This window comes from Heteronotia binoei, chromosome 4 (assembly GCF_032191835.1).
Source record: "Heteronotia binoei isolate CCM8104 ecotype False Entrance Well chromosome 4, APGP_CSIRO_Hbin_v1, whole genome shotgun sequence".
Classification (NCBI taxonomy): domain Eukaryota; kingdom Metazoa; phylum Chordata; class Lepidosauria; order Squamata; family Gekkonidae; genus Heteronotia; species Heteronotia binoei.
Window position 1 is genome coordinate 40,141,985 of NC_083226.1, and position 27,985 is coordinate 40,169,969.

A 27,985-nucleotide genomic window follows, 5' to 3' on the forward strand; every position below is an offset into this window, starting at 1 on the left:
TGCTGCTGCTGCCTTTGGCTACAGTCAGCAGGGATGTACTCCACCAAAAATAAAGTATAACAGCAAGACTGAGAATCCCCCAAGGCTTGGTGATGGCACTTCCTTATGAGGTAAATAGTTAACTAGAGTGGGAGAAAAGGAAGCAGAGGCAGCTGCCTAGAGCTTATTTGCCAGAACAGTAGGTGAGCTCCCACTTCCTGGTCACTTTGTTCTCCTGAACTCTGTTGTGCATTTGAGGTAGGTACAGAGAACTGTATGAACATGTACATTTTGCTTTTCAAGGGTTAAGCTGAATTAATAACGACTCAACAACTTTTCTTTTTTCCCTCCCATTCTTTTACTCTTTTTCTTTTCATGTAGTTCTCTACATAAATTTTAATGGTTCTCATTATCTGTTCTTGACATGGGAGGTCCAGGAAACATGTTTCCCTAGAAAAGTTTGTAGCTACATGCCCCAGTTTTCCAGCTGCTCTTTCTTTTGGCAGCTTTTTCTTGTAGTTTTGGCAGCTTTTACTTGCAGTTTTGCAAGGATTCAGTAGGTGGTAAGTGACGCAGCCTGCAAGTTATACAAATACAGAAACGTTCTTTTCGAACACAGAAGTGAAACGGAGCAACTTTGCTTTCCTAGCTGCCTGGCAGAATTCACAGCTATTGTACGGGTTTGAGGTGGTCAGAAGGTGAGTAGACAGTGGGAATAGAGAGTCATGGCATTTCCTTGGCATGCAAACCATTTAAGTCTGGACATTTTTTACTGCTGTTCCTTTGGAAATACATTTAACGTTGTAGGTCAAAGTTCAGGCTCTGCAGTGAAAAAAATGGATTCTGAACTAAATGACTTTCTTGAGCAATAATTTCTGCCAGGTTCTTGTAGCTGACAATTTCCATATTTAGCACTTGTTTGCCTATTTCTGCTTATGAAGGAGTTTTGGAGTGGCTGTCTTTTTAGCCTTTTTGTTAATTTCCAGGAGGATAAAAACACTGGGACAGCATTAATTCCAATGTATCTTCCTTACTTTAAACAGTAGTGCAGGTATTGGGTGAATCAATCTGTGTATGTCTAAACTGTTTTAACGTTCTGTTTTCTTTTATCCTTCGTGCAAATTGAATGTTGCTGTTTGCTATTGGATGGTCATTATGTATATTACCAGTTTTGGCAAGGGGGCAACAGCATCATTTTTATAGTCCATTCTTACCTTCCCCCAGTACACCCAAATCCTGGATTCTTTACCTTTCATTTCTAGAAGCACCAGCTGTATGAAAGTTGAATATTGTTGATTGTTGCTTCATCAGCACAGTAGTAAAGCTTTGCAACATTATGAGTGCTACAGTTCTGGCACCTTCATCTTATCGCATAGTCACAATTGCAGGTTCAGGCTTGGGGTGTTCAGGCTTGGGGTACTTAATGCATCAGAGCTTGAAATGGGCAGCTTCCTTCTTTGGAATATTGCGTCAAAAGGTGTTTATGGGTTTAAAACTGGGGAGTTAAACATTTAAATTCATGTGTGATGCTGATCTCTTCATCTGCTATCAGAACAGTTACTTCTGGCATACTGGTATTCTAATGTAGGTCAGAGTTAAAAGCACCTATAGCTTTTAGTGGTTTTATGTTTTGCACCATGAGAAGTTGTATGTGTTGGTAATAGGCACTGCACACACTTCCTCCTTGCATTGTCTTGATAATAAAAGAATTCTGATAATAGAATTGATTGCTTCCTTCTTGTCCAGAGTGAAAAATTACAGCTATGTAATGAGTACCCAGTTTCTGGGGGTAAACAGCAAACCACCCTGTAAAAGTCTGCCAAGAAAATGTCCTGATGTGATGTCCACCCCATGGCTCGATAACAACCCAATGCTTGCACAGTGGACTACCTTTACCTTTAATTTACAGGTTATATAATATGCAAGGGAAAGATTAAAATTTTAGAGTGAGTACCACAGGGGTTTTTTTTATTACAACCAGTAAAAAGGTCAAATAAAAGGTGCTAGGAGTTTGCAAGCCCTGCAGCTTGCCCAATTAAAAAAGGTGGTAGTTTACTGCCCATACATATTTTGTTCTAATGACCAGCATGTCTATCAGAATTTTTTAGATGGACACATTCAATTTAAGTGATATAGAAATTAGGATTCCTAAACCCCCATGAAGGGTTTTAGAGGTGGGGTTTGATGCAGTGTGCTGGAAGTGATATAGAGGAGTGAAGCTCAGGAAGTGACATCACTTGACCTTTGACTTGGAAGTGATGTCACTTCTTTGCTCCTGGCTCCACCCCCAAAGTCCCCAGATATTTCTTAAATTGGACTTGGCAACCCTAGCTCACCAGCAGCCACAGACCAACCAGGCCAGTGTGTCCCCCAGGCTGTTTCAGCACTGCAGTGGCCCCCAGGCTCTCTGGAAGCCACTGTTTGACCTGCTACTGACCCTAGGCCTCTTTACCACTGTCACTGCTGTTACTGGGGCTGCCACAGCTCCCAGGCTCCGCCATGCAGAGGTAGACAGGAAAGAGATAGACTGTTTTATGTTTCAGGGGATTTAACTCCTTTTTCAGTGGGTTTATTTGCATATTTCAGATTTTTCTGCAAATCTGGGGAATCCCCTAAGTTTGCTGGAAAAGTCTGTTTAGTGTCTGTGTGGCCGCCATCTGTGGATTTAGATGGGGGCTGCACTTCACTAATAGAGTATTGATATTAGCTAGAATGTTCTTTGGGAGCTCTCCTGTGGCCTATCCCACATTAAGAAAATCCACATTAGATGTAGCATTCTTGATTTGAAATGGAAGTAAATAGATGTTTATACTGAATATGGATTAATTATAATGGTGTCAGGCTTTTAAGAATCAGCAAAGGGCAGCATTTTGGTCTGTACTGTGTGGAGAGCACAGAAATCATGCTCAGCTGATATATAGGATCCAACCCAGCTTCCCCTCCTCACTTACTTTAGTGTGAGGTAAGTTAGGCTGGGAGAGACTGTTCAGGGTGGAATTCAAATCCAGTTTTCCCTGGTTCTAGTTTATCACTGTAACCACTAAGCTCACTGGCTCTTATTCTGACATTTCTGCTGCTTTATTTTTTATAACCTGCCTTTTTCCCCAGTGGGGACACACAAAGTAGCTTACATTATTCTCTGCTCTTCCATTTTATCCTCAGAAGTTAGGTTAGATGAGAGTGCATAACAGGCCCAAGGTCACCCAGTTTCCATGACAGAGTGGAGAAATGACCCTGAGTCTCCCATATCCTAGTGTAACCACTACACCAGAGCGGTTATCTGAAGTACTTTAAAATTTATATGTTCTCAGGGCAGCAGAAGGGTTTTCAAGTGTTCTGTGCTTAAAATCACATCTTCACCTTGAGTGTCACCAGATATGGCTGCTGGGGGGGGGGGGGGGGCAGCATCACAGGACAAAATCTTTTTAAAATGTAGCCTCATGTACTTACCAGAAAAGACAAAGGGTAGCTCTAGGAATTACGAGATACTCTGTGGTAAAACTGTGGTTTCTGGCAATTCCTAGAGCTATCCTTTGTCACCTGTGATAAAAATTTCTGATAATTGCAAAAGGTTACATTAAAAAAAAAATTCTGTCAATGCTTCAAAAGATGATGGGCGAAGGAATCTGGAACTGGGGGATCCCCTGCCCCCAACAGGAGATAGGAAAATCAGAGAATTAATAAGGCCAAGTAACTACTAGCCTAAAACACAAGGAATGGCATTTAATATGATGTAATTTAAATGCTGAATCACCATGATTCTTAATCAGCACCATTGCTTAGTAACAATGGTGTATAAATATTGTGCATGGGACTCTATTCCAGTACAAGCTGTATTTGCTCTCAATCTCTGATAAAAACAAGTTTCTGCCAGTCCTGCCAGTTGACTGTGAACCAAAATTTTGTATTTCAGCAGTTAAAATAAGACTGGTTTTAAACATCAAACCAGTCTTATTTTAACTGCTGAAATATCCCTGCTTGCAAACTTCTAGCTCTTAGGAGCAAACCAGTCAAATGAGATTGGCAGTTCTGTGTTTGGAGCTGTTTTCCACACCAGAAATTGTCCCATAGAGCTGCTGTTCCCTTCATTGGTCTTGATATAAGTGCCAACCTCTGCCTCACTTCACTGGCAGATCTCAAAGATCAGGAGAGCTCATTGAATTTAGATGTCAAAAAAGGAAAAGTAAACACCTTATTGTTGAATAGCATTCATATTTCTGTTTGTTCTCAGGGAAGTGTTTTATAGCTGTCTTGGATAGCTGCCTCCTGCGGATATGAGTATGATAAGGCCAAAGATACATTTGCCGGAAAAGGTGGAGACAAAGAGCTGAATAATTGTGGGCATTTTTGTGTAATATTTTAATCTTATCTCGCAAGCATTCCCCACTCCCACTTTGCCATATGAGCAAGCAGAGACTTGTTGCTTCAGAATTAGCAGGTTGCACGCACAGAGACACACTGGATTAGATACACAGAGTTTAAGAAGTTGAAGAAACTTAACCTGGTATCACGTGCTTGAAATAAACGGGAGAGCTGCAGATTACATATAAATGTGTGCAATTTTTTTTTAAATGAAAGACCATTTTGGGCAGTTGGCATTTAGAGCCCAGAACTCCATATCTGCCATTTCTTTGGTCCAGGTTACCACCAGTTAGTTTCCCTCCCCCCCAGTATGGGATGATGTATAGCAGGGGTGTCAAACTCATTTGTTAGGAGGGCCAGATCTGACAGAAATTGGACTTTGGGGGGCTGAGCCATGCATGATCTAAAATGTAATGCCAGATAGAGGAGATATTGACTTTATAAAAGACACAGGCAAACACAATTAATTGTATTATTTTAATTTAAAATACAAACATGCTTAAAACCCTTGCAATAATTTGTTTAAAATGGAAAGGTAGAGGAATAGTGGGTTTTTACAATGCAATTTTAAAAATAAAACATCAAAGAAAAGTATGAGGATCACACAGCAGAAAACTAAAAATAAAATGAAATGCTCTCAGCCTGGGAAAACATGAAATGGCAAGGCATTGCAAGCTCCCCCCCTCCCATCTACTCAGATTAGCAATGGCTCTTCTGTGTAATATCCCCTTGGCTGTGGGTTCCCAAGTTAGGGTACTCACTAGGCACTAGTTCTCACTGCACTGAGAAGAGACAAAGCTGACTCAGAACATCGACGCTTGATTTGCATCAACACAACTCTAGTAAGCTTCAGCTGGCCATAGGAACGCTGAGAAGTTAAACCTCTCAATTGAAATAAAGTTGCAAGGAAAACATGGAGTGGATTTCTCATTCCGGTCTACTCTGCCAATGGGCCGGAGTGGTAAATCCATTCCACATTTTCTTTGCCACTTTGCTCCTGCTTTAGCCTCTACCAAGAGAAGGTAGAAGGAGCTGGGAGTTGGCAGGTTTGGCGCTTCTCAGGGTGAGAACAGGAGGACGGGGAAGGGGAGGGCTGCACAGGCCTGATTGTGAAGCCCTCCAGGGGCCAGTTTGGCCCGTGGGCTGCACGTTTGACACCCTTGATGTAGAGCAAACAAATGGAAAGTTACCAACCAATGACAACTGCTGTGGGGCTAGTTTCAGCAGACAAGAGAAGTGCATGGGGAGGAGGGTCTTCAGCCTTCTCTCCCATGCCATTTTCTTAAGCTGAAAGAGCAATGAAGGGGCTGGTCGCCCAACTCTGTGGCTTCATGTGTTGCAATCAGTACATATTGAGCCTCAGAGCAGGGCAAACTGGCCCACTAGGGTCACTTCAGCTTAAGTAAATGGTATCGGAAGGAAAGCTGAAGCCCGTTTGCATATTAGGCCACACACCTTTGATGTAGCCAATCCTCCTGGAGCTTAAATAGGCCCTGTTCTAAGAGCCCTGTAAGCTCTTGGAGGATTGGCTACATCAGGGGTGTGTGGCCTAATATGCAAAGGAGTTCTACCAAAAAAAAAGCCCAGGGTACACTGTACTTGGGAACAGTAGTATACTGCACATTGGGTCAGGTGAGCTCCAACTTGAGACACACACAATGTTTAGTTGAGCCATCAACCTGCAGCAGAAGTAATGGGGGCACAATCTTCCTGTCCCCACTCTGGCTCTACAGTCACTTGATTTGTGTTAGGTCAGCTGCAGAATTTCCCTTCAGCTGCAAATTAAAAGACCCTGGAACAAACCAAAACCAGCCTCTGAAGCATGCAATTTTGAGTGAAGGAATGGTAGATGAGAGAGAAAGCAAGGGAGGAGGCGGCTGAAACTTTTCCCTGCCAGTTGTTTTTGTTGTTTAAAATTTCCCTCATCTGCTTGTGTTTACATCTGGAACTCTGCAAGGAGGAAAAGCAGTTTGATTAACTATTTTTATTAGAAAAACTGGTTACGAAAAGTTAAATGCCACTTTAACCTTGCGCCCCCCCCCCCCCCAGGTGTATTACTTCATTGCAAATTGTATGGCTCGCAAATGATGTTATACATATCCAAATGACCTTTGACAGAAAAAAGGTTCCCCACTCCTGGTTTATAGCTTTGTTGATTATGCATACAATGTTATATAATTTAATGATAAAACAAAAGGTTTTTTGTTTGTTTTTTTAAAGAAGTAGAAGCAAAAAACGTGCAGGGCAGCTGTTCTGAGTCCTGGGTAATTTGCTTTATCCATTAAGTGGAATTTAGCAGCAGAAATCCTAGATTTTAATCTCAGATCGCACAGTAGTAGCTCAGTCTCCTTTTCATGATGCACAAGTATTTGATCTTTGATGCAGTTTTCTCCATCTTAAGTGTCTTAATGTGACCAATTATTCAAGCCTTGTAAAGTCCTGGAAACACCTCTGAAGATCAGAGGCAATATTTCATAGCTGTTCAGTGTATTTTTTATTGTAGAAGGTGTTTATTTTTTATTTTTGTGTATTGTGTGGGTTTTATTCTGCAAAGAACACATTGGCAAGCAAATTTTCATCAAGCAGAGGGGGGAGACCACTTTGCCTCACAAATTAGTTCAGGAAACACTGCATTGGAAGTTTGTTGACTTTCTGATCAGTTTATAACATCAGATAATGCTTTATAATTATTCAGATTTTGAAACATGGTGCAGACATCATTTTGGGTTCTGAAGAAGCATTTTGAAGGCTTCCCTAAACTTAGTGATTTTGAGTTCAAAGGGGCAGAATTACCAGCACTGAAAAATGGAGGTAAGAGAAGCATCTGTCTTATTCTGATTTTATCTTTGTAGTGGGTGATTGCAGGAATAAAGCTGAGAAACAAACCAAACTATCTTTGTTCCACCCTTAAAGGAAGTCACATTGGCTAGGGAAAAGACCCTGGTTGATATCCCCCCCCCCAATTGAATTCTCTGCTCCCCGCAAAAAAAAAAAAAAAGTAACTCTAGCTGCTGAATAAGCAGATCTGATCAAACAGATTTTCCTCAAAAACTCTGAATTGTTCTTTTTCCCAAAGCTTGGTTCCTTTGTTAGATGTACTGGAAAAGATCCTTAGCCAGAGTAGCCAAGCTTGGGATACTTACCACTTATACACACACATGCAGACATACAACCTCTGGAAGCAGGCATCCATGTATTCCCTGAATTGGTTTGTGCACTAAATCAGATGATATGGTGGTGCAGGCCACTGGAGATGAGGTCAGTTTGCCGGGTGGGTCAGAAGGCAAGCAGCATTCCTTCTGCTTGTCGCTGTGACATGGTGCATTACTTCATTTCGAATTGGTCTAATTGGACACCCTTTCCATTTCAGATGTGCTGCTCGAATCTGTGTTCTTCAGCGTTGACCCTTACATGAGGTATAATTTTGAGGAAATATATTTGAACTGTAATTCTGAAAGCACTACTAATTGTATCCATCCAATTAACTCTTTGATTATGTAACCCATCCATGCCAGGGTTACAGTACATTGGTTTTTGTAGTTTGTGTAGGAGTAGTGTCACCACAAGGTTCATGATCCTAGCAATTCTGCCATAGTTAATGAGTCTATTATACTGTCATAAGATACAGTTGGCTAGCTGTAGGTAAGGAAATTCATAATTATGTTTCTAGTATAATGTACAGAGGCATATTTTAAAATAATTGTAGTAAGAAGGCATAGATTCACACATTAGTGCAATGCATTCAGCTGCTCGCTACAGGCTCTTAGTAACAGCTGGCCTGCAGTGTGTAACAGATTATGGTATTTACCCTCTTGTTGGGAAAAGTTTAATGATTCCTGCACAGACTGTTATCAATCAGGAATGAGAAGAATTGGGGGCGTTTTTTGTTTGTTTTCTTGGTTTTTAAATTGGCAATAAACATTATTATATCATTATTATTATTTTCCTTGGTCTAGGTCTAAAGACCATTGTAGCTAACCTTGACAAGAACAAATTGCCTTCATCTAAAGAGACATCTTCAGTCAAATGTTGTCCTTTTTTTTTTTGTTCTTTGCAGACCCTACAGCAAGACAATGATGAAGGAAGGGGATATAATGATAGGAAGCCAAGTGGCAAAGTAAGACTTGTTCCTGCACACTCCCAAGATGTGCACCATCATGTACTTCCATCACAAATTAGAGTTTTGCATTTGGCCTGCATTTAAAGAACCCTCTAGCAACAATTATTATGGAACTCTAGCAACAATTATTATGTTATTATGCTAATAGCAAGTGCACACACCTCAGTTCATTATCTGTTATGAAATAACATGTATTCCATTGAGGCATAGGGATGCATATGACATTCTGTCTTCCAAATTCTTCTCCGAATTCTGAGATTTAGAATTTTTTGACTACAGTTTCCAAAGTGAATATAACAATAAAAATTCACAGTTCCTCATTTAAAAGATAAATTTCTTCAGAGCATTCTGCATGCACAGTTTGTACACAGCTTTCAGTTGTTTCTAAGACATTATACTGCCATTCTGGAAGCAAGCCAAGCTCCAGCAGTGCCACTCAGTCAGGCTTGGCTGAGGCCTGGGTGGTAGCAGAGCATTGACCATGAGATTTCTGTAACAAATGGCAATAATAGCTTTTGCAACTTAAGCATCCCATTAAGTTGCATCCTTTAAGCATCCCATTAAGTTGAATAGCATCCTTAAGATGGCTACAGCACAGACATTATCTCCAGATTTTGATGCGATAATTCAGCGCAAGTGGTGTCAGTTATCACAGACAGTTAAATAAGCAAAATATTGCAAGAGAGCTAATGTTTTAAGCATGTTTTATTTTAAGTTTTTTTTTTTAAAAAAATTGTGTTTGTTTGTACTCTTTATAAAGTTTACAGCTCCGCCACTTGGCTTTACGTACTATGATGACACATATGGCCCGGCCTGACAAGGTCTTATGTCAGATCCTGCCCTCATAACAAATGAGTTCAACACCCCTGGGCTATAGGCTATGCCCCTTGCTTCCTCCTGCACCATGGCTAGCTGAGAACCCTAACCTTCTCTTGAGTATTACAACCAAGCTTCCCTTTAGCATGTGCTGGACTGTACCTGCGCACAAATTCTAAGAGTCCAGAACAGGAATTTTTCTCCCAGCACAGCTGCTCCAAGGAGTTGGTGGCCCTGCCCACCCACCAGCCTCCCTCTATCTCCCCTCTGGCCACCTTCCTGCTTCTGAACTGACCCGGTGGCTTGGCTATTCATCAGCCACCAAATTCAGTGGTCAGCATCACTGGAGGAAGGGGAGGGGTTGGAGGAAGCTGGCTGTTGGCTGTACTGTTTAAAGAGGCATCAGAAGAAAGGGGACCGCGTGGTCTGGTTGGAGCTGTCTCCTGAGTCGGGAGAGCGAGGGGTTCCCCTTCCCTCCCCCGAGGCTCTTAATGGGCCGCCCGCTGCCTATGCTGTCTTCAGGGATGCAGGGGAGGCCTCAGTGCAAGAGGGGGAGATAGAACCCCAGCCCCTTCACCCGCCTGCCCACGTGGTTCCTTTCCCCTTCCCAAATGCCCCTCTAAATGTAGTACTAGTGGTGAGTGTGGTGGAACCGGCCCGATTCTGCCTTCAGACCCGGTCCCGTCAACTCCCTATTGAGTCGCCAACTCCTGGAGGGAGCTATTTCTCCTCCTGCCACTTGGGCTCGCTGCCACCACCTGCTCAGTCTAGGGGTTCAGATTGAGAGGAACAGGACTCCCAATCCCCCTCTCCAGCTATGAGGCCAGGCCTCAAGGTCCTCTGCCACCCTGTACTTGGGTATCTCAGAGACCTCAGCACTTCTTTGGGGAACCCCTGGAGGATTGGCACCTTATCCAACTGCATGCCTTCTCTCTTCCCCGGGGCCCCCTTCATACAGCAGCGTGGTCTAAATGGTCGGGAATCTATGTGGTACAGAGATTGACTGCCAGCATTCAAAACAGTAAAAATATTTAATTAAAAGAGAAAAAGAAAAGAAAAGAAGAACAAAACAAAAACAGTTGCTTGTAAAAGGTTACACAGCACAGCACCCGCACAGCAAACAGCATGACAAAGAAAAGGTGGTTATAAACGCATCGTATTGTCCCTGGTCTAAACTTGCCCTGCCTTGAGAATGACTTACTTGGTCTGACTGCCTGGGGGCCTTCTTTTCCTGAGTCAGCCTATATTACAGTCAGGAGCCGCCATGCCCCCAACCTCCTCCTCTGAGCGCCAGCTGAGGACTGCCTTCTCTTCCTGCTAACTCCAATACAAAGAACAAAAGAACTTCCTGCCTCTCCAGGAGACTTTCCCCCTAGAGTTGTTGGTTTGGCTCTGGAAGGGAGGGGGGGGGGGGTTGGAGGGAGGCTAGGCCAAAGCCTGCTTAGGAGTTTAATGATCCCTCCCAATGAAGCACCAACATTGACTAAGATGGCGTTTCTCCACAGTGAGTAGCCAATGAAGAGCCCCGCCGCCATGTGCTTTTTAAAGAGACATTGGTGTGTGTGGGGGGGGGGGGGAGGAAGGAACTGTGCAGTCGGGAGAGAGTGTGATTCCCTTTCCTCCCCCACCCCTGTCCCTTTTAAAAGCATGGTGGCAGCGAGGCTCTTCATGGGCTATTGCCAGTACCGCCATGGGGGGGGGGGGACGGTGGAGGGGGAAGGCCTCAGTTGGGGGAGGGGAGCGAGAGAGAGGGTTCCAACCAGCTGCGCCTTAGTGTGTATTTGTGGTGTTTTGGGTGTAGGGGCTGTTTGTGTTTTGGGTGTAGGGGCTGTGTTTTTGTGTTTTGGATGTAGGGGCTGTGTGTGTGTGTGTGTGTGTGTGTAGGGGCTATGTGTGAGTTTTGAGGGTTTGGGCTCTGTGTGTGTTGTAGGGGCTCTGTAGAGGGGCTGTGTGTGTTTTGAGTGTAGGGGCTGTGTGTGTGTTTTCAGTGTTGGAGCTGTGTGTGTAGGTGATGTGTATGTGTGTTTTGGGGTTTAGGGGATGTGCGTGTGTGTTTGGGGTGCAGGGGATGTGTGTGTGTGTGTTTGGGGTGTTGGGGATGAACCTAGGGGACATAGCTTGGAGGTGGGGCTTTCCTCAGTTGCTTCTCACTTCTTCAGAAGGTCTCTCATCTTTTCAGAAGTGAGCAGTGACTCATAATAATAATAATAATAATAATAATAAATTTATTTTTATATCCCGCCCTCCCCCGCCAAAGGCAGGCTCAAGGTGGCTAACAAGACATGGCATGCACCATGATTACAGTAAAATACAATAATTACTATAAAACAATTAAAATAGTTAAATTACATTCATAAATTAAGTTCAAATTAGATAGACAGTTAAACCATTATAAGTTATATAAGTATGAAAGCTCATACCCTGTTACAAGTTTTGTTAGTCCTCAGGGTGCTACTGGCTACTTGTTTTGAAAAAGGTATCTCTGTTATATGCTGTTATTCTCTAAACCAGGAGTGTCAAACTCATTTGTTATGAGGGCTGGATCTGACATGAAGGAGACCTTGTCGGGCCGGGCCATGTTGGACCAGGCCATATGTGTTCCTATTTAAGATTACGTAACAGAAATAGAAACTTTATAAAGGACACCGACAAACACAATTAAATATATTTTAAGCAAACTTAAAACATGCTTAAAACATTAGCACTTGTTGGTCTTAAAGGTGCTTTCTTTGTATTTCTCCCATGGGATCCAGGGAACTGGTCCTTCCTTCTACAGGGGACCAGGAATGGGAGGAGCCTCAGACAATAGAAGGAAGAGAGGCTTGGCTCAGCAGCTCTGCTGTGTGATTGAGGGAGCCTGGCAAAGCAAATTCCCTCTCCCCCCAAGGAGGTTCACTCAGTGGAGAAAATAGGGGTTTTGTGCTGAGCAAGCCTTGCAAAGCAAGCTGTCATGCAGAAGGAAGCAAGAGAGAGGGAGTAGGAAACAAATTATGGTCAGTTGCTTGGGGGCCTGATTGGAACCCTCTGTGGGCCTGATTTGGCCCTCAAGCCACATGTCTGACACCCCTGCTCTAGACCAGGGGTCCCCAACTCCTGGGCCCTGGACCGGTGCCGGTCTGTGGCCTGTTTCACCGTTTGTATAAATAGGGAGTGATTTCACCGTTTGTATAAATAGGGAGTGATTTCACCGTTTGTATAAATAGGGAGTGATTTCACTGTTTGTATAAATGGGGAGTTGCCCAAAAAGACCGCCACAACCACGTTTAACTTTAAAAGGGTTAAATACACTGAGATGAGGAGGCATGTGAGGAGGAAACTGAAAGGAAAGGTAAATACGGTCAAAACCCTTGGGGAAGCTTGGAGACTATTTAAAACTATAATCCTAGAAGCTCAGATAAAATATATACCACAAGTTAGGAAAGGCACAAACAGGCATAAGAAAAGGCCTGCATGGTTAACAAACAAAGTAATGGAAGCTGTAAAAGGTAAGAAGGACTCCTTTAAGCGGTGGAAAACCAGTCCAAGTGAGATTAGTAAAAGGGAACACAGGCTGTGGCAAATCAAATGCAAGACTGTGATCAGGCAGGCAAAAAGCGACTATGAGGAGCATATTGCAAAAAACATAAAGACCAAAAATAAAAATTTCTTCAAATATATTAGAAGTAGGAAACCATCCAGGGACGCAGTGGGGCCCTTGGATGACCATGGGGTAAAAGGATTACTGAAGGAAGATAGGGAAATGGCTGAGAAGCTAAATGAATTCTTTGCCTCCGTCTTCACTGTGGAAGATGAGAACTTTTTGCCCGCCTCAGAACCACTAATTTTGGAAGGGGTGTTGAAAGACCTGAGTCAGATTGAGGTGACAAAAGAGGAGGTCCTACAACTGATAAACAAATTAAAAACTAATAAGTCACCGGGTCCGGATGGCATACATCCGAGAGTTCTGAAAGAACTCAAAGTTGAACTTGTGGCTCTTCTGACAAAAATCTGTAATCTTTCATTGAAATCTGCCTCCGTTCCTGAGGACTGGAAGGTAGCAAATGTCACCCCCATCTTTAAAAAGGGTTCCAGAGGAGATCCAGGAAATTACAGGCCAGTCAGTCTGACTTCAATACCGGGAAAGTTGGTAGAAAGCATTATCAAGGACAGAATGAGTAGGCACATTGATGAACACGGGTTATTGAGGAAGACTCAGCATGGGTTCTGCAAGGGAAGATCTTGCCTCACTAACCTGTTACATTTCTTTGAGGGGGTGAACAAAGATGTGGACAAAGGCGACCCGATAGATGTTGTTTACCTTGACTTCCAGAAAGCTTTTGATAAAGTTCCTCATCAAAGCCTCCTTAGAAAGCTTGAGAGTCATGGAGTAAAAGGACAGGTCCTCTTGTGGATCAAAAACTGGCTGAGTAATAGGAAGCAGAGAGTGAGTATAAATGGGCAGTCTTCGCAGTGGAGGACGGTAAGCAGTGGAGTGCCACAGGGCTCGGTACTGGGTCCCATGCTCTTTAACTTGTTCATAAATGATTTAGAGTTGGGAGTGAGCAGTGAAGTGGCCAAGTTTGCGGATGACACTAAATTGTTCAGGGTGGTGAGAACCAGAGAGGATTGTGAGGCACTCCAAAGGGATCTGTTGAGGCTGGGTGAGTGGGTGTCAACGTGGAGATGCGGTTCCATGTGGCCAAGTGCAAAGTAATGCACATTGGGGCCAAGAATCCCAGCTACAAATACAAGTTGATGGGGTGTGAACTGGCAGAGACTGACCAAGAGAGAGATCTTGGGGTCATGGTAGATAACTCACTGAAAATGACAAGACAGTGTACATTTGCAATAAAAAAGGCCAACGCCATGCTGGGAATTATTAGGAAGGGAATTGAAAACAAATCAGCCAGTATCATAATGCCCCTGTATAAATCGATGGTGCGGTCTCATTTGGAGTACTGTGTGCAGTTCTGGTCGCCGCACCTCAAAAAGGATATTATAGCATTGGAGAAAGTCCAGAAAAGGGCAACTAGAATGATTAAAGGGCTGGAACACTTTCCCTATGAAGAAAGGTTGAAACGCTTGGGACTCTTTAGCTTGGAGAAACGTTAGGGTTGCCAAGTCCAATCCCAGAAATATCTGGGGACTTTGGGGGTGGAGCCAGGAGACACTGGGGTGGAGCTAGGGGGGAGGGGGGAGAAATGGCGCCGGGGAGCGTGGCGAGCCGCCCCGTCTCGGAGCGGGCGACACCGCTGCGCGGCTGCCACCTCTTCTCTGCTCGCAGTGGCTGCTCCTCCGAGATGGGCTAAGGCTGAGCCCATCTCGAAGGAGCAGCTGTGGTGGGGCGGGGGGGGGCGGCGGCAGCGGTGCAGCGGCCTCGCCCACTCTGCTCCGCCTCTGGGGTGGAATCGGAGGGGGGGTGGAGGTGGGCAGGGGGCGTGGCGAGTCCGGGTCCTAGAAGGGCCCGGATTTGCGGCTCGCCATGCTCCTGGCCTGCCTCCGCCCTCTCCTTCTCTGGTTTTGCCTCGCTGGTTTTGCCTGCGCTGCTGCCGCCTCTTGGCTGCTCCTCTGAGATGGGCTCAGCCTGGGCCCATCTCGGAGGAGCAGCTGCGGTGGGTGGGAAGGGGGCGGCAGCGGCGCGGTGGCCTCGCGCGCTCCAGGATCGGGCAGCTCGCCATGCTCCCCGGCGCCGTTTCCCCCCTCCCCCCGCTTCCGTTTTTTGGGGGAGCGGAGGAAAAGGGTGGAAATTCTGGGGTCCCCCGTCAGGGCGGGAGGGTTGGGAAGCCTAAGAAACATCGACTGCGGGTGACATGATAGAGGTTTACAAGATAATGCATGGGATGGAGAAAGTAGAGAAAGAAGTACTTTTCTCCCTTTCTCACAATACTAGAACTCGTGGGCATTCGATGAAATTGCTGAGCAGACAGGTTAAAACGGATAAAAGGAAGTACTTCTTCACCCAAAGGGTGATTAACATGTGGAATTCACTGCCACAGGAGGTGGTGGCGGCCACAAGCATAGCCACCTTCAAGAGGGGGTTAGATAAAAATATGGAGCAGAGGTCCATCAGTGGCTATTAGCCACAGTGTGTGTGTGTGTGTGTATATATATAAAATTTTTGCCACTGTGTGACACAGAGTGTTGGACTGGATGGGCCATTGGCCTGATCTAACATGGCTTCTCTTATATTCTTAAGTTTCTAAGTGGGCTGCGCAGCCGCCTGCGTCCCCCTCCCCCATGCAGCCTCGTTGTCCTCTTTATACCACTTTAAGGCCAGGGAAGGTGCCATGAAGCGCTTTCCAGGCCGGCCTCCCCTGCCCCCTGCTGATCAGCTGATCCAATCAGTGGGGAAAACCGCTGCAGCGGTGGCAACTGACCGCTGAAACAGCCGTGCTGCCAGATCAGCTGATCGGTGGGGGGGTGGGGAGAGGTCGGTCTGGAAGGCGCTTCTCCTCAAAGTGATAAAGTGGCCTTAAAGTAAAAACAGAAGGCGGTGAGGCTGCGTGGGGGGAGAGGCAGAGGAAGGAACAGGGGGAGGAGGGGGCGCCGCAGGGGGGCAGCTACTGGCTCTGGGGCTGCGGTGGGCTGGCCAGCCCTGGGGCCAGTCCCTGGGATAAAAAAGGTTGGGGGCCTCTGCTCTAGACCCTTCTGCTCACAGTTTTAAAACTCATAGGAAAAAAATTCTGCTCACAAGGCTGCAACCCGAACATGCAAAATGGGGGAGGTAACTCAGCTCCAGCAAATTGGGAGGGGGGGGGAGCAGGAGCCTCATGTCACAGTTTCAAGCCAAAGTGGGCCAAGCACCAAGAATACAGAGCATCACTGCCCCAGACAGAGAGTTCCAACAATATGCTGTGGCTAATAGCCAGTGATGAACCTCTGCGCCATATGTTTATCCATAAGAAATGTTCTACCACTGAGCCATAGCTCTGCCCTTCATTGGAGGATGTCTTGAATAATGGAGCATGTGGTTGCCATTGATATCTGGCCATTGACTGCCATTATCCCTTGAGCTTTATAAGGTAGCTTCGTGCCAAAGAAGACAGGTGCTATGAAACAATAGGGGATTCCACACTGTTTTCCTCTAACGAGGATCTATTCTTGACAAGTTTGCAATCCCCAACAGGAGCGGATTCACACCTCAGTCCATGCTTTCAGTTGAAGAGACACAAGTGGGCTCTCGCCAATTTTTAAAATGGCATTCTCTGTGACTGCTGTGGGGCTGAGGGAAAATTAGTTAGATCTGGGTGGGGAGGGGGATTATTTTGTAGTTAGGCTGTAATCCTTCTATGTCAATCTCAACACCCACCGTTGCTTGGGAAAGTAGTTTCCAGGAGTTGTCATCTGACTGGAGAATGAGAGTTGAGTCAGGAAACACCTGACCAAACTTGTTTTAAAAAGTGACATTTGGTTTATACCCAAGATTGCAATCTTGTGTACTCATTACTTCTGAATAAGCCCCATTGAATCCATTAAGACTTGCTTTGACTAGATCTGTGCAGGACAAGGACACATTTTCTGTGTTCCATGCTGGAGAATGGTCCTGTAGCACAGTGGCTCCCAACCTTTTTGGCACCAGGGACTGTTTTCGTGGAAGGCAATTTTTTCACGGACCGGTGGTGGTGGTGCTGAGGGTTTTGCCACTCCAAGCTGCCCCCCCACCAGGGTAGGTGAAAGTTGCTGCCACATTGCCCCTTCTGCCCGCCCAGGACCCAGGCAGATGAAAGAGGTGGTACTTCAGAGCAAGGCTGCGCTGCCTCTTTCATCTGCCTGGGTCCTGGGTGGGCGGAAAGGGCAGTGGAGCTGCTCTGCCTCGCTGCAAGGCTGCCTCTCCTGCAAGGGGAGATAGCCTCGGAGCGAGGCCTCACTGCCTCTTTCATCTGCCCAGGTCCCAGGTGGATGAAAGGGGTGGTGCGGTGCCTCTGCCTTACTCTGTGGCCTGGTTGCTAACAGGCCACAAACTGGCACCAGTCCATGGCCCAGGGGTTGGGGACCCCTGCTGTAGCACATCCTAACAGTTCAGTGTAAGAAGTCCAGCAATCTCTTTGTGCACACAAAAAGTATGCGATGTTCAAGTGTTCAGATAAAGACGTCTGATGTTTTTAGTCTGTAACTTTTAGGGTGCGTTCTGTTACAGGGTTCTGGAAAGCAAGGATCCTAAATTTCCTGTAGGAACCTATGTTGTGGCTTCTGCAGGCTGGGTTACTCACTTTGTTTCCAGTGGCAGAGATTTACAGCCAATGACCCATGACTGGCCAAATGAACTTCCCAGATCTCTGGCTCTTGGAGCAGTTGGCATGCCTGGGTGAGTAGGACTTCTGTATAATTAAGTGGCTGCTGTTGTGTGTGCAAGTGGTGGTTTGGGGGATTTTGCTACACCACACCTCAGTATAATCTTTAAGAACTTTGGGATCCTGGTTCCAACATATTGTGGGATTCACAGGCAAAGGGCCCCAGACACCAAGGATTGTGAGAAATGCCATTTTCCTTCGATATACCTGAGAACCTTATAATGAATACCAGATTCCCTGGGAGCCACTCATCCCAGAATTCCTTGTAGCTGGTACACTGCTGGAGCACGGGGTCACAAAGAGCACTGCTGGAGCAGTGTTCAAGTTGCTGGGTGGTGGGAGGAGGAATCTTTCATCCTGTAGCCATAGAAGCCACAGCAAGGTTGGGGTGGGGGCTTAGAAAGGGTTTCTGAAGCTCAAAATTAGTTTCAGAACCCTGAAACAGTTTCTAATTGAGGTGGTTAACTTCCAAAAGAGCTGGAGAAGATTCATCCATCGCTGGCAGTAAGGCAAAAGAGAGGTTTAAGGAAGAACCATGTTATTATGGGCTCCTTGGAAGAAGGGGGAGATAAAAATGAACTGACAGATAGGTAATTTTTCATCTCAGAAACAGTTGTATCAGTCAGTCCTGGATAATTCTTGCTGTTTTGTAGCATGATTTACTGGGGAGCAGTCAAAGGCTGAGGTGCAGGTACCTTTCAAGAGCTGGATAGAAGAAGGACTTTCAGCAGCTTATAAAGCAAAAGGAAGTAAAGCTGCACCAACCAAAATTCCCTCTTCTCTGCAGCTCTTAAAGGTACAGATGCCCCGTCCTTCTGTACCACTGTGGCTGATCTTTCATTCCTCCCTCGGGCCATTTTGATTTCATCATTTGGGTCTATGCCGAGCATAACTTTGCATCAGGATTTTGCTGAACATGCCTTTTTCCTTCCCCTTGTCTACAGGCTTACTGCGTACTTCGGCCTTTTTGAAGTTTGCAAGCTGAAAGCAGGAGAGACTATTTTGATCAATTCTGCAGCTGGTGCAGTGGGCAGCATAGCTGGGCAAATTGCTAAAATAGCAGTAAGTGATAACAACAGGACATCCCAGTCATAAAGACCTGTAAGGAAGAACAGGGTCACGTACCCCTTGAGCACATGAAGTTGCCACATATTGAAACAGACCTTTCAGTTATCAGAGTCAGTATTATGCGCTCAGCTTGGCAGTAGCTCTTCAGGTATTTGGGACAAGGTGTTTCGCATCACCTTCTACCTGATTCTTTTAACTGGAAGTGCTGTGGATTTAACCAGTGACTTCTATATGTCAAGCATAAGAGAAGTCATGTTGGATCAGGCCAGTGGCCCATCCAGTCCAACACTCTGTGTCACACAGTGGCCAAAAAACCCCTAGTGCCATCAGGAGGTTCATCAGGACACTAGAAGCCATCCCACTGTTCCACACACACACACACACACACACACACACACACACACACACACACACACTTGTTTGCTTTATATGCAGATCCCAGGTTAAATCCTTAGCATCTCCAGTTTAAAAAAAATCAGGTAGTAGGTGATGTACAAGATCTCCACATAAGCCCCTGGAGAGCAAGTGCCAGTTAGAGCAGCTAATATTACTTTGATTGGCCAATGGTCTGATTCAGTAGAAGGCAGCTTTATGTGTCTTCACATTAGCAGACTTTTGTTGGTGTACCAACTGCAACCCTTCCATGAGCAATGCTGTTTGGTTCTGGTCAAATTCAAGGTTGGATATTACAAAGTGGGGCTTCTTCCTGCTAAAAATCAAGAGTCTAGTTACTACTTGCAAAGCTTTAGACCAGAGGTGGCCAAACTGTGGCTCAAGAGCTACGTGTGTCTCTTTCACACATATTGTGTGGCTTTCAAAGCCTCCACTGGCTTGGAGAAGGCATTTGTCTCTTTAAATCACTTCGCCAAGCCAAGTCAGTCGCTTGGCAAATACATATAAAGTTGCTTTCTTTCCACCTCTCTGTTCCCCATCTATTTTCTTTCCTTCCTGCTCTCAAACATCTGACATTCATGTCGTGCAGCTCTCAAACATCTGATATTTATTCTATGTGGCTCTTACATTAAGCAAGTTTGGCCACCCTCTCGCCTTAGACAATCTGGGACCAGGGTATTTAAAGGACTGTCTCCTCCTAGGTGATTTGCAAGACAGTGAGATCTGCACAGGTTCTCATATTTGCCCCAGATTTGATGCTGTTGGGAAGCAGGTGTTTTCACCACAGCCTCATTTGTGCACCTCCTGGGGTTCCCCCAGCTTTTCTCCAATCTTTCTAAATGTAAATGGGAAAATAAAATGCAGTTATTTTGAAAAAAACAAAATAAAAAGCTGGGGAAGAAGTCGCTGCCACAAGGGAAAAATAGCTGCAATGTATGTGGGAAAATCCAAACTTTCCTACTCACACAGCAGCCATTCAGGCTTTACTGAGATCTTTCTTAAAACTTCATAGTGAAGTGAGAAAGACTGGAGAAAAGCTGGAGAACCGCAGGAGATTCACAAATGATGCTGTGGTGAAAACATCTTCCCCTTAAGTATGCCGAGATCATTTCCACTCAAGTGGATCAGCGGCACATGAAGCGGAGGACCTGTCCTTTCCTCAAACAACAGTGGGTGGCATCCTGACCCATCACAGGCCCCAACACCCCAACCAGTCCACCTTGGGAGATAGTCTCAATCATATGTGCCAGGCATATATATTTTGTCTAGACAGATAAACTCACCTTCCTTGTAGCAGTAGGATTCTGGATATTCTGCAGGAATTTTCGGAAAAGATGAACAAGCATGAGATACGGCAAAGTTATGTTTGCAGTCCTGTCTTGTAAGAAGCATTATGCTTGAGATGTGTAAAACCTCTTTTGTGCTGCAACTGCTAGATGTGGATTATCTATGTTTAATCCTGTTTTAATCTTTCAGGGTTGCAAAGTGGTGGGCTCTGCAGGTTCGGATGAAAAAGTGGCCTTTCTAAAAAGTCTTGGCTTTGATGTTGCCTTTAACTACAAGACTGTCGGATCCCTGGCAGAGGCTCTGAAGAAAGCATCTCCCGATGGTTACGACTGCTACTTTGATAATGTAAGTTAACAGTTTGGGGATATAGAATATTTTGCCAGCATCATAAACTTTTTTCAGGGGCCAGATTGGACAAACATCACAGATCCATCCTGATCTGAAATTGTGAATTGTGTGCAGATGTAGCCTTGATTTGAACTGGGGGAGGGATGAGAAGATCAATTTAACCCATCAGCCTCTGCTCGATTTCACTAATTGAAAAGAAGCTGCCCCACGGCAGTGTTCAAAATAAAACAAGACATGACCATTAAAAGACCGTCTTTTGTTCCTTTTGCAGTAAAAGTGCAGGGATCCCAGTTTTGAACAGCAAATCCAAGCTGGAGTTGAAGAGTTAAATATCTTCATGCACACCTTTTTCCAAACAGTCGCTGCTGGCCCAATTTACCTTTTATAGACAGACAAAAATCTGTTGTCTTTTTCATGTCCATTTGTGCCTTTTCTTGTTTAGTCATCCTTGCTGTGCTTGAGCAAAGACTTCGCTGTTGTGAAGAAAATGTCTGCCTGTCTATCTGCTTCTCTGTTTATCTATCTACCATATCTGTCCTCCAAGGAGTTAAGGGCAACAAACAAGATTCTTCCCAGTTTCTTCCTCTGCAAGATGTTTTCAGCTGAGAGATGCTGACTGGCTCAAGGTAACCGAGAAAGCTTCAATGCACAATGAGGGTTTGTACCAGGTCTCCTAAATCCTAGGCCAGCACTCAAGTCAATACCGCCCACCAGTTCTAGCTATCTCTTACATCTTTGGAAAAGCAGTACAGTTCCCAGGTCTACTAAGAGACCAGGGTGATAGTGGTGGGGAAATGAGAGGGGGAGGGTTTTACTGGAGTGTTCCCAGCTGTTCTATGAGACGTGTGATATCACTTCCAGGCTTTTCTGGAAGTGACATTACACCATGATCTTGACAGCCTTTTGACCACAGAAGTGTTGTGAAAGTGTACACATAATCAATTTTCTTTGTTTTGGTTGTTTTTTTTTTTTAAGCCATTTGGCAGATAAAGAGTCTCCACTTTTGGACTCAGGGAAGGCATCCCCACTGCAGACTCTTACTTTGACCTCTTTCCACACAGTGAAATCACAGTTCTCTTGTGAAAGAGGCGGTAAAGCATTGCCCATTGAAAACTGATGCAAAGTTATGTTCTGGTTACTCTGCCAAAGTGCTTAAACCTCTTTCCAAAGAGGTTGGCTATGGAGAAATACTTAAAAATGCTTTCCCAGAAGCGGACAAACATTAGCACAGCTGGATCAAGTCAGAATGAAGCAAAGCATGTTAAATAGTTCTGTTTTGTTTTCAGTATAAGGATTATAAAACTTTAAAAGTTAGCCTATAGTAGTTCAAGGCCTTGAGTTCATCCTAATAGCTTTCTATTAGATTACTGTACAGTAAACCAACAGCTATAGCTGTTTGAAAGCATGACTTAGGGAATGACAAGTGGGAAACCAACGTATGGAAGGGAAATCCCTGGCCCCCACTGCCACTTTCCCTCCCTTCTTGCTCCTCCTCCACTACCATTTCCTCACTTTTCTGAACCTTCATTGTTGCTTTCTCTCCTTTTTCTTGACACTGTTCTGTCACTGTTTCCTCTCCTTTCTTCATGTGATGGTTCTAAGTTCGCTAGCATCATAAGGTTTACAGGTAGTTCAGTTGCAGCGCCTGTTTTGGAGGGTTTCTTAGACCCTCCCCCTTAGCCCTCCATTTTAAAAAATGTTTTGGAATAACCCACAGGGCTTGCAGAAGTATCCTGTGTATACCTGGCTCCACTGTGTGGGTTTTGTGATCCACAATCTGGGGTCCTGCTTCAGAATTCAGTAGAAGATGTTCTGTCTGAACCAGCAAATGTGGGGTACTGGGAGACGCCAGTCTGGATGGAACCAGTAAAAAGGAACAAGGCTCAAGGTTGAATTTTATTAGATCTTCTAGATCCCTACACGTTTTGCTAATTGCTTCACCAGGGTTTTTGTATAAAGACTTCTCAGCTCCCACTTTGAACAATTGGAAGTAGAAAAGCCAGATTTAAATAATAGTTCCTTCTCTTTCATTGTTCTTGCATGTAACTCTGGTGTTCAACTCTGGGTTTATTTTCTCTCTTTAATTGCTGTGTCAAGGTGGGAGGCGAGTTCAGCAGTGTTGTTCTGCAGCAAATGAAGAAATACGGGAGAATTGCAGTGTGTGGTGCTATTTCGTTGTACAATGACCAGGAAGCCCAAAAAGGTAGGAACCTTTTTACTTTTGGGGGAAGGGGAGTGTCTGTTGGTGGTGGGAAGTGCCATCAAGTCACAGCTGAGTTTTGGTGACCCTGCAGAGTTTTCAAAGCAAAAGATGAACACAGGTGGTTTGCCATTGCCTGCCTCCACATCACGATGCTGGTCAGGGCCAGCCCTCGCCCTTCTGGGCAGCACAACTCCGTCCCAAGTCACTGGGCCTGCCACCTACTCATGAGCAGCAGGTGCGGGGCTACTTGCGAGTAGGTGGCAGGTGCAGAGCTACTCGCAGGAAGGGGCAGCAGCAGGGAGGGAGAGGCAGGCAGGCAAACTAGGGGCCCCCCACAGAGCACGGTACAACTTGGCCCGGCTCTACCGGCTTCAACGCGACTGGCATCTTATCCTTCTTTGATGAACACACTGGAGGAGGCTTCTCCCCGCTCTCCCTTCCGGAATTGATGTGGACGTTGTTCACCAAGAAAGAGTCAGTAGGAATGAGAGTGACTTGTCGTGGATGATGATTTGTTGTATGATTTCTCATTATTTGTATGGACACATTATTTATACTGAATTTTGAATTAATACTGAATATGGAGTGTTGATGTATACTGGTCTAGTTGCCTTTGATTTTTTGCACGGAGATTTTCTGTTGTGCTACAAAAAAGTGAGCTGAGGCATCACCTCTTAACAATATACAGGAATCCTGAGACAAACAAGGGAAATTTGAAGAGTTGCAGAATTCGCTGTCATGTAACCTGATGGGAGCAATTTGGTGGTGTGCAGCAATTCAATGCAGTTCATTTAATGAGTGGAGCAGAGCAGTTGCATACCACCAGAGGGCAGTAGATGATTAGCAGACACTTGTTTTCTTCTTGCCAACCAACAGTTTGAATAGTTTTCAGTGTTGAGTAATCGTAGAGGTTTTCTTTACTTGGTGACATTTATTCTTTCTGTTAAACTACTGCCAACTCAGAGCTGCCACTCCCAAATTCTCTGAAGTCACGGAGCTGTTGGAAAAAACGGATTTATTATCTTTCTCTATTGTCTAATACAGGGGTGTCAAACATGCAGCATGGGGGTCGAATCAGGCTCCTGGAGGGCCCCCAAGCAACTGGCTGCCATCTGCTTCCTTCTTTCTATATCTTGCTTGCTTCTGCAGAACAGCTTGCTTTGCAAGACTTGATCAGTCACACAGGAGCTACAGAGCAAAACCTCTATTTTCTCCATTGGATGAGGAAGGGGAGGAGGCAAAACTTGCTTTGCCATGCTCTCTCAATCACACAGCAGAGCTACTGAGCCAAGCCTCTCTTTCTTCTATTGGCTGAGGCCAAGCCTGAGTTACTTAGCCAAGCCTCTCTTCCTTTCCTTGGTTCCTCATCATCTTTGTCTCCAGGTAAAGTTGCCAGGTCTTTGTGCAAAGTAAGAGTCCTGAAGGTCTTTTGAGTCACAATAGCTATGGGAAATTGGCTGCTTTTCGTGAGCTTTGGTGGTGGTGTAGACAGATCCAGAAGTTCAGCTGATACCAGTTGAATGTTGGCTTTTGATCTCCATCTCCAAACTTCTTAATAGGTAGGCCCCCGCAAGGCGGGAACTCCAAAAGAAGTTTAAGAGACAGTTTTTGTTTGGAAGTCATTCAAGCTGTTCATTGGGAACAGATTGGGTGATCGGTTCACCTGTGTTTGGGACAGCCAAGCATACTGTATCTGGCTGTCAAACAGGTCCATTATGAAATTCACAACATCTCTAGTCCAGAGTGACATCTCCTCCCAGAAAATTCATGACTAAGTATGGATATGAACTCATATTTTCAGGTCCAGATCATGTCCCCTAGCTATGGAATTCCTTTAATCTCTCCCTTTCTTTGACATTTTATTTGCTTTCAAATTATATAGGTTGGTTTTAAAAAGTTTTTAAAAAGTGTCATCGGTTGCTATCCACAGACTACAATTCACACACAGTTTTTAAGGGTCCCAGAACTGGTTGCCTAGACAAGATGTGGATTAGTGACCTCAGTTTGGTAATATATTAACTAGCAGTGTTACCAGTCTAAAGTTCAAAGATCTTGCCATTAATTTTTCATAGGACTTGTACAAGAAAACCTCCTGGTGGATTGGGCTCTGTACATTACAAGACATAAACATTTCATCTTAATTTTGAGAAACTTTTTACTTTATCCCGCTTCATTCCATGTTGTTCAGAAATCTGTCCACTTTCCTTGTTTTCAGGTAGAAGTAGTGTTGGGGGAAGGGGTAAGGTTAAATTAAGAGCTTGATAAAAATTTAAAAAGATAGGTAGGGAAAACCAATATGGAAGGGGAAAGGAAGAGATGAAATTAATAGTGCAGGTGAAAACTCTTGTTTGCATATTTAAGTCTGTGGGGTGGATCCAAAGCAAGCAGAAGAAAGCTTATGAAACAGGATGTGCTTACCTCTAACCCATGGAGCCACCAAAAATTCTCCTTGTGGACCCCTGAATTGTGAGGTCTGGGAATGGGGAATCAGCAAAAGCCAACTCCTCCAACAGCCTTGCTGTTCCATGGACATGAGCTTTAATCCTGACAAGCATGCCTTTTTTTGTAGCAGGAACTCCTTTGCTTATTAGGCCACACACCCCTGATGTAGCCAGTCCTCCAAGAGCTTACAGGGCTCTTAGTACAGGGCCTACTGTAAGCTCCAGGAGGACTGGCTACATCAGAGGTGTGTGGCCTAATATGCAAAGGAATTCTTGCTACAAAAAAAGCCTTGCTGACAAGAGTAACTTTGGATCTAACCCAGTGTGTGAGAGCCAGTGTGGTGCTGTGGTTAGAGCATCGGACTGGGGTTTCGGAGACCCAGGTTCGAATGCCCACTCATGCCATGGAAGGCAAGTGGGTGTCCTTGGGCCAGTCACACACTTTCAACCTAGCCCACAGTCTCACAAGGTTGTATGTTGTGAGAATAAAACGGAAGAAGAGAGGCCAATGTTGTGAGTCACTCCAGGTCCCCATGGGGAACAAAACTGGAGTATAATTGGAATAAATGAATAAAATATGTGAAGTTAAAGTTCATAAACTAAAAGACACCAGATTATTATGGATTGGTTGTGAAGGGGTAATGGCCAAGGGAGGAAGGATATTGGCTAAAAAAAGCCATAATACATTTTTCCCCCTTGATCAAATAATAAAAAAAGAAACTAGAAAATAAAGCTTTGGTAGAAATAGTTCTTAGGATAGTGAGAATGTCCCTAAATACCGTCTAGGTCCTGGAACAAACATAGTCCTTGGCAGGAGATATTTCACCTGTGTTTTCTTGATGTATCTTACAGGACCTTATATCCAGTTTCCTATGATCCGTAAAGAGCTCCGCATGGAAGGCTTCCTGGTAACACGGTGGGAAAACAGGAAGGATGAAGGTGTGAAAGCTCTGTTGAAATGGATCATGGAGGTAAGGAGGAGAGGCCTGACTGCCCTGTGTTTTCTTTGGACCTGCAAGTGGATGAGGACAGCTATCTATCATAATATGCATTTAGTCATAGGGGGTGGGGTGGGGGTAGTTGTGAATTTCCTGCATTGTGCAGGAGGTTGGACAAGATGACCCTGGAGGTCCCTTATAATTCTATGATTCTATATCAAGCCTAGAACAGAGAATAAAATTGTGACTCTTGGTGTGACCTGTACCCAGTTGCCAAAATGCCGCTGTTTGGATTTCTTCTTTTTAAAAGGATCATGTAGGATGAATACTAGACATCAGAGGCTGTGGAGCAGAAATAACCACTTTAATACTATTTTACAGGCTTCTTTTCTTTCTCATCCACAAACATTGTAAGGTAGTTGAGGCTGATAAAGTTATCTGAACATGGGAGGAGAGTGGGTACTTGAGGGAGGAGAGGTGTATCAATACTTACTAGACGTGACTAAAAGAAACCCCCTCCCCTCATGTTTAGAGGCAGTAAACCTCTGAATACCAGTGCTGGGAGGCAGCGTCAGGGGAAGGTCTCTGTGCCCTGTTGTCGGAGCTCCAGAGGAACTGGTTGACCACTGTGTGAGACAGGATGCTGGACCACTGGTCTGATCCAGCAGAGCTCTTCTTATGTTTTTAGAAATTCCTTCATATGCAACAGGTCAAGATCCTTCCATGTTGCTTACATTGATGATATGGAAACAGATTATTGTGAGATATAAAGTGAGAGCATGAGGCTCTAGAAGCACACTGCCTTTTTATCCTTGACTATATCCACGCATGAACCTTTAAGCCTTGATCAGTGTGTTCTTCTCCTTGCTAAAGTCTGATGGGCATTGTAACTTAAAAACAGAAATCAGGCATGAGGAGAAATTGCCCAACATTATTAATTACTTTTCAATCTCTCTCTCTCTCTCTTTTTGCACAGAGGAAAATTAAGTGGCAAGAACATGTCACCGAAGGATTTATGAACATGCCAGCAGCATTTTTAGGAATGCTAAAGGGAGACAACACTGGCAAGGCAATCATAAAAGCATAAAAGGCACATGGCTCTTCTTTCCATTAAATTTAGCACGCTGAATTCCTACCCGCACCTTCTTTAATTGCACACTGTCTTCTGGCCAGAGCTCATTCATAAACATGTGTGATTTTGTAATAAAACAGACGTAAGCTAATATAACACAGTTATATTTAGTTAGTTTATTGCGTCAAAGCCAACAGCCAAACTCGATACAGTGGAAGCTGATGGGTGCGTTTAAATGTGAATCCACTGTGGTCACCTGAGTCCCCCTTGTAACTTTCTATGGCTGCTGTCTGCATGGAAAACAGGAAGCTCCCACATTAATGGTGCTCATTCCAAGACCAACTTGGGGTGGTCCCAGGTAGGGATGCCAGCCTCCAGGTGGGACTCAGGGATCCCCTGGAATTTCAGCTCATCTCCAGTTTCCAGTGATTAGTTCCCACACAGAAAACAAATGCTTTGTGGCACTGAACCCTACTGAGGTCTCTGTCCTCCCCAGGCTCCATCCCCAAATCTCCAGAAGTTTTACAACTAGAATCTGGTATCCCCACCACCAATTCCCTCCCAGTGGCCAGGGGGACCTGGCAACCCTAGTACCAGATTTTTCTCTCTTAAAAACTGGATTAAAAATAAGCCTTGGATAAATAATCCATCCCAAACGGGTGTGGCTGTGGAGGAGAGACCATGAGGA

The 27,985-nt window shown here is 44.7% G+C and overlaps 1 protein-coding gene across 2 annotated transcripts; it reads left to right on the top strand.

Annotated features, from left to right (window-relative positions):
- The first annotated feature begins 70 nt into the window (after nt 1-70).
- PTGR1 (prostaglandin reductase 1) lies at nt 71-27,457 on the top strand. Of its 2 annotated transcripts, none has more exons than XM_060237163.1 (10): nt 71-237; nt 7,037-7,152; nt 7,712-7,757; nt 8,399-8,458; nt 17,394-17,561; nt 18,492-18,609; nt 20,485-20,640; nt 22,741-22,846; nt 26,140-26,258; nt 27,202-27,457. In XM_060237163.1, exons 2-10 carry the CDS (start codon nt 7,047-7,049, stop codon nt 27,310-27,312), a joined length of 990 nt encoding a protein of 329 aa, XP_060093146.1. In that variant the 5' UTR covers nt 71-237; nt 7,037-7,046; the 3' UTR covers nt 27,313-27,457. The 2 variants fall into 2 exon arrangements, with proteins under 2 accessions (XP_060093146.1, XP_060093147.1); XM_060237164.1 differs by lacking the exon at nt 71-237 and adding an exon at nt 566-677.
- The last annotated feature ends 528 nt before the right edge of the window (nt 27,458-27,985 follow it).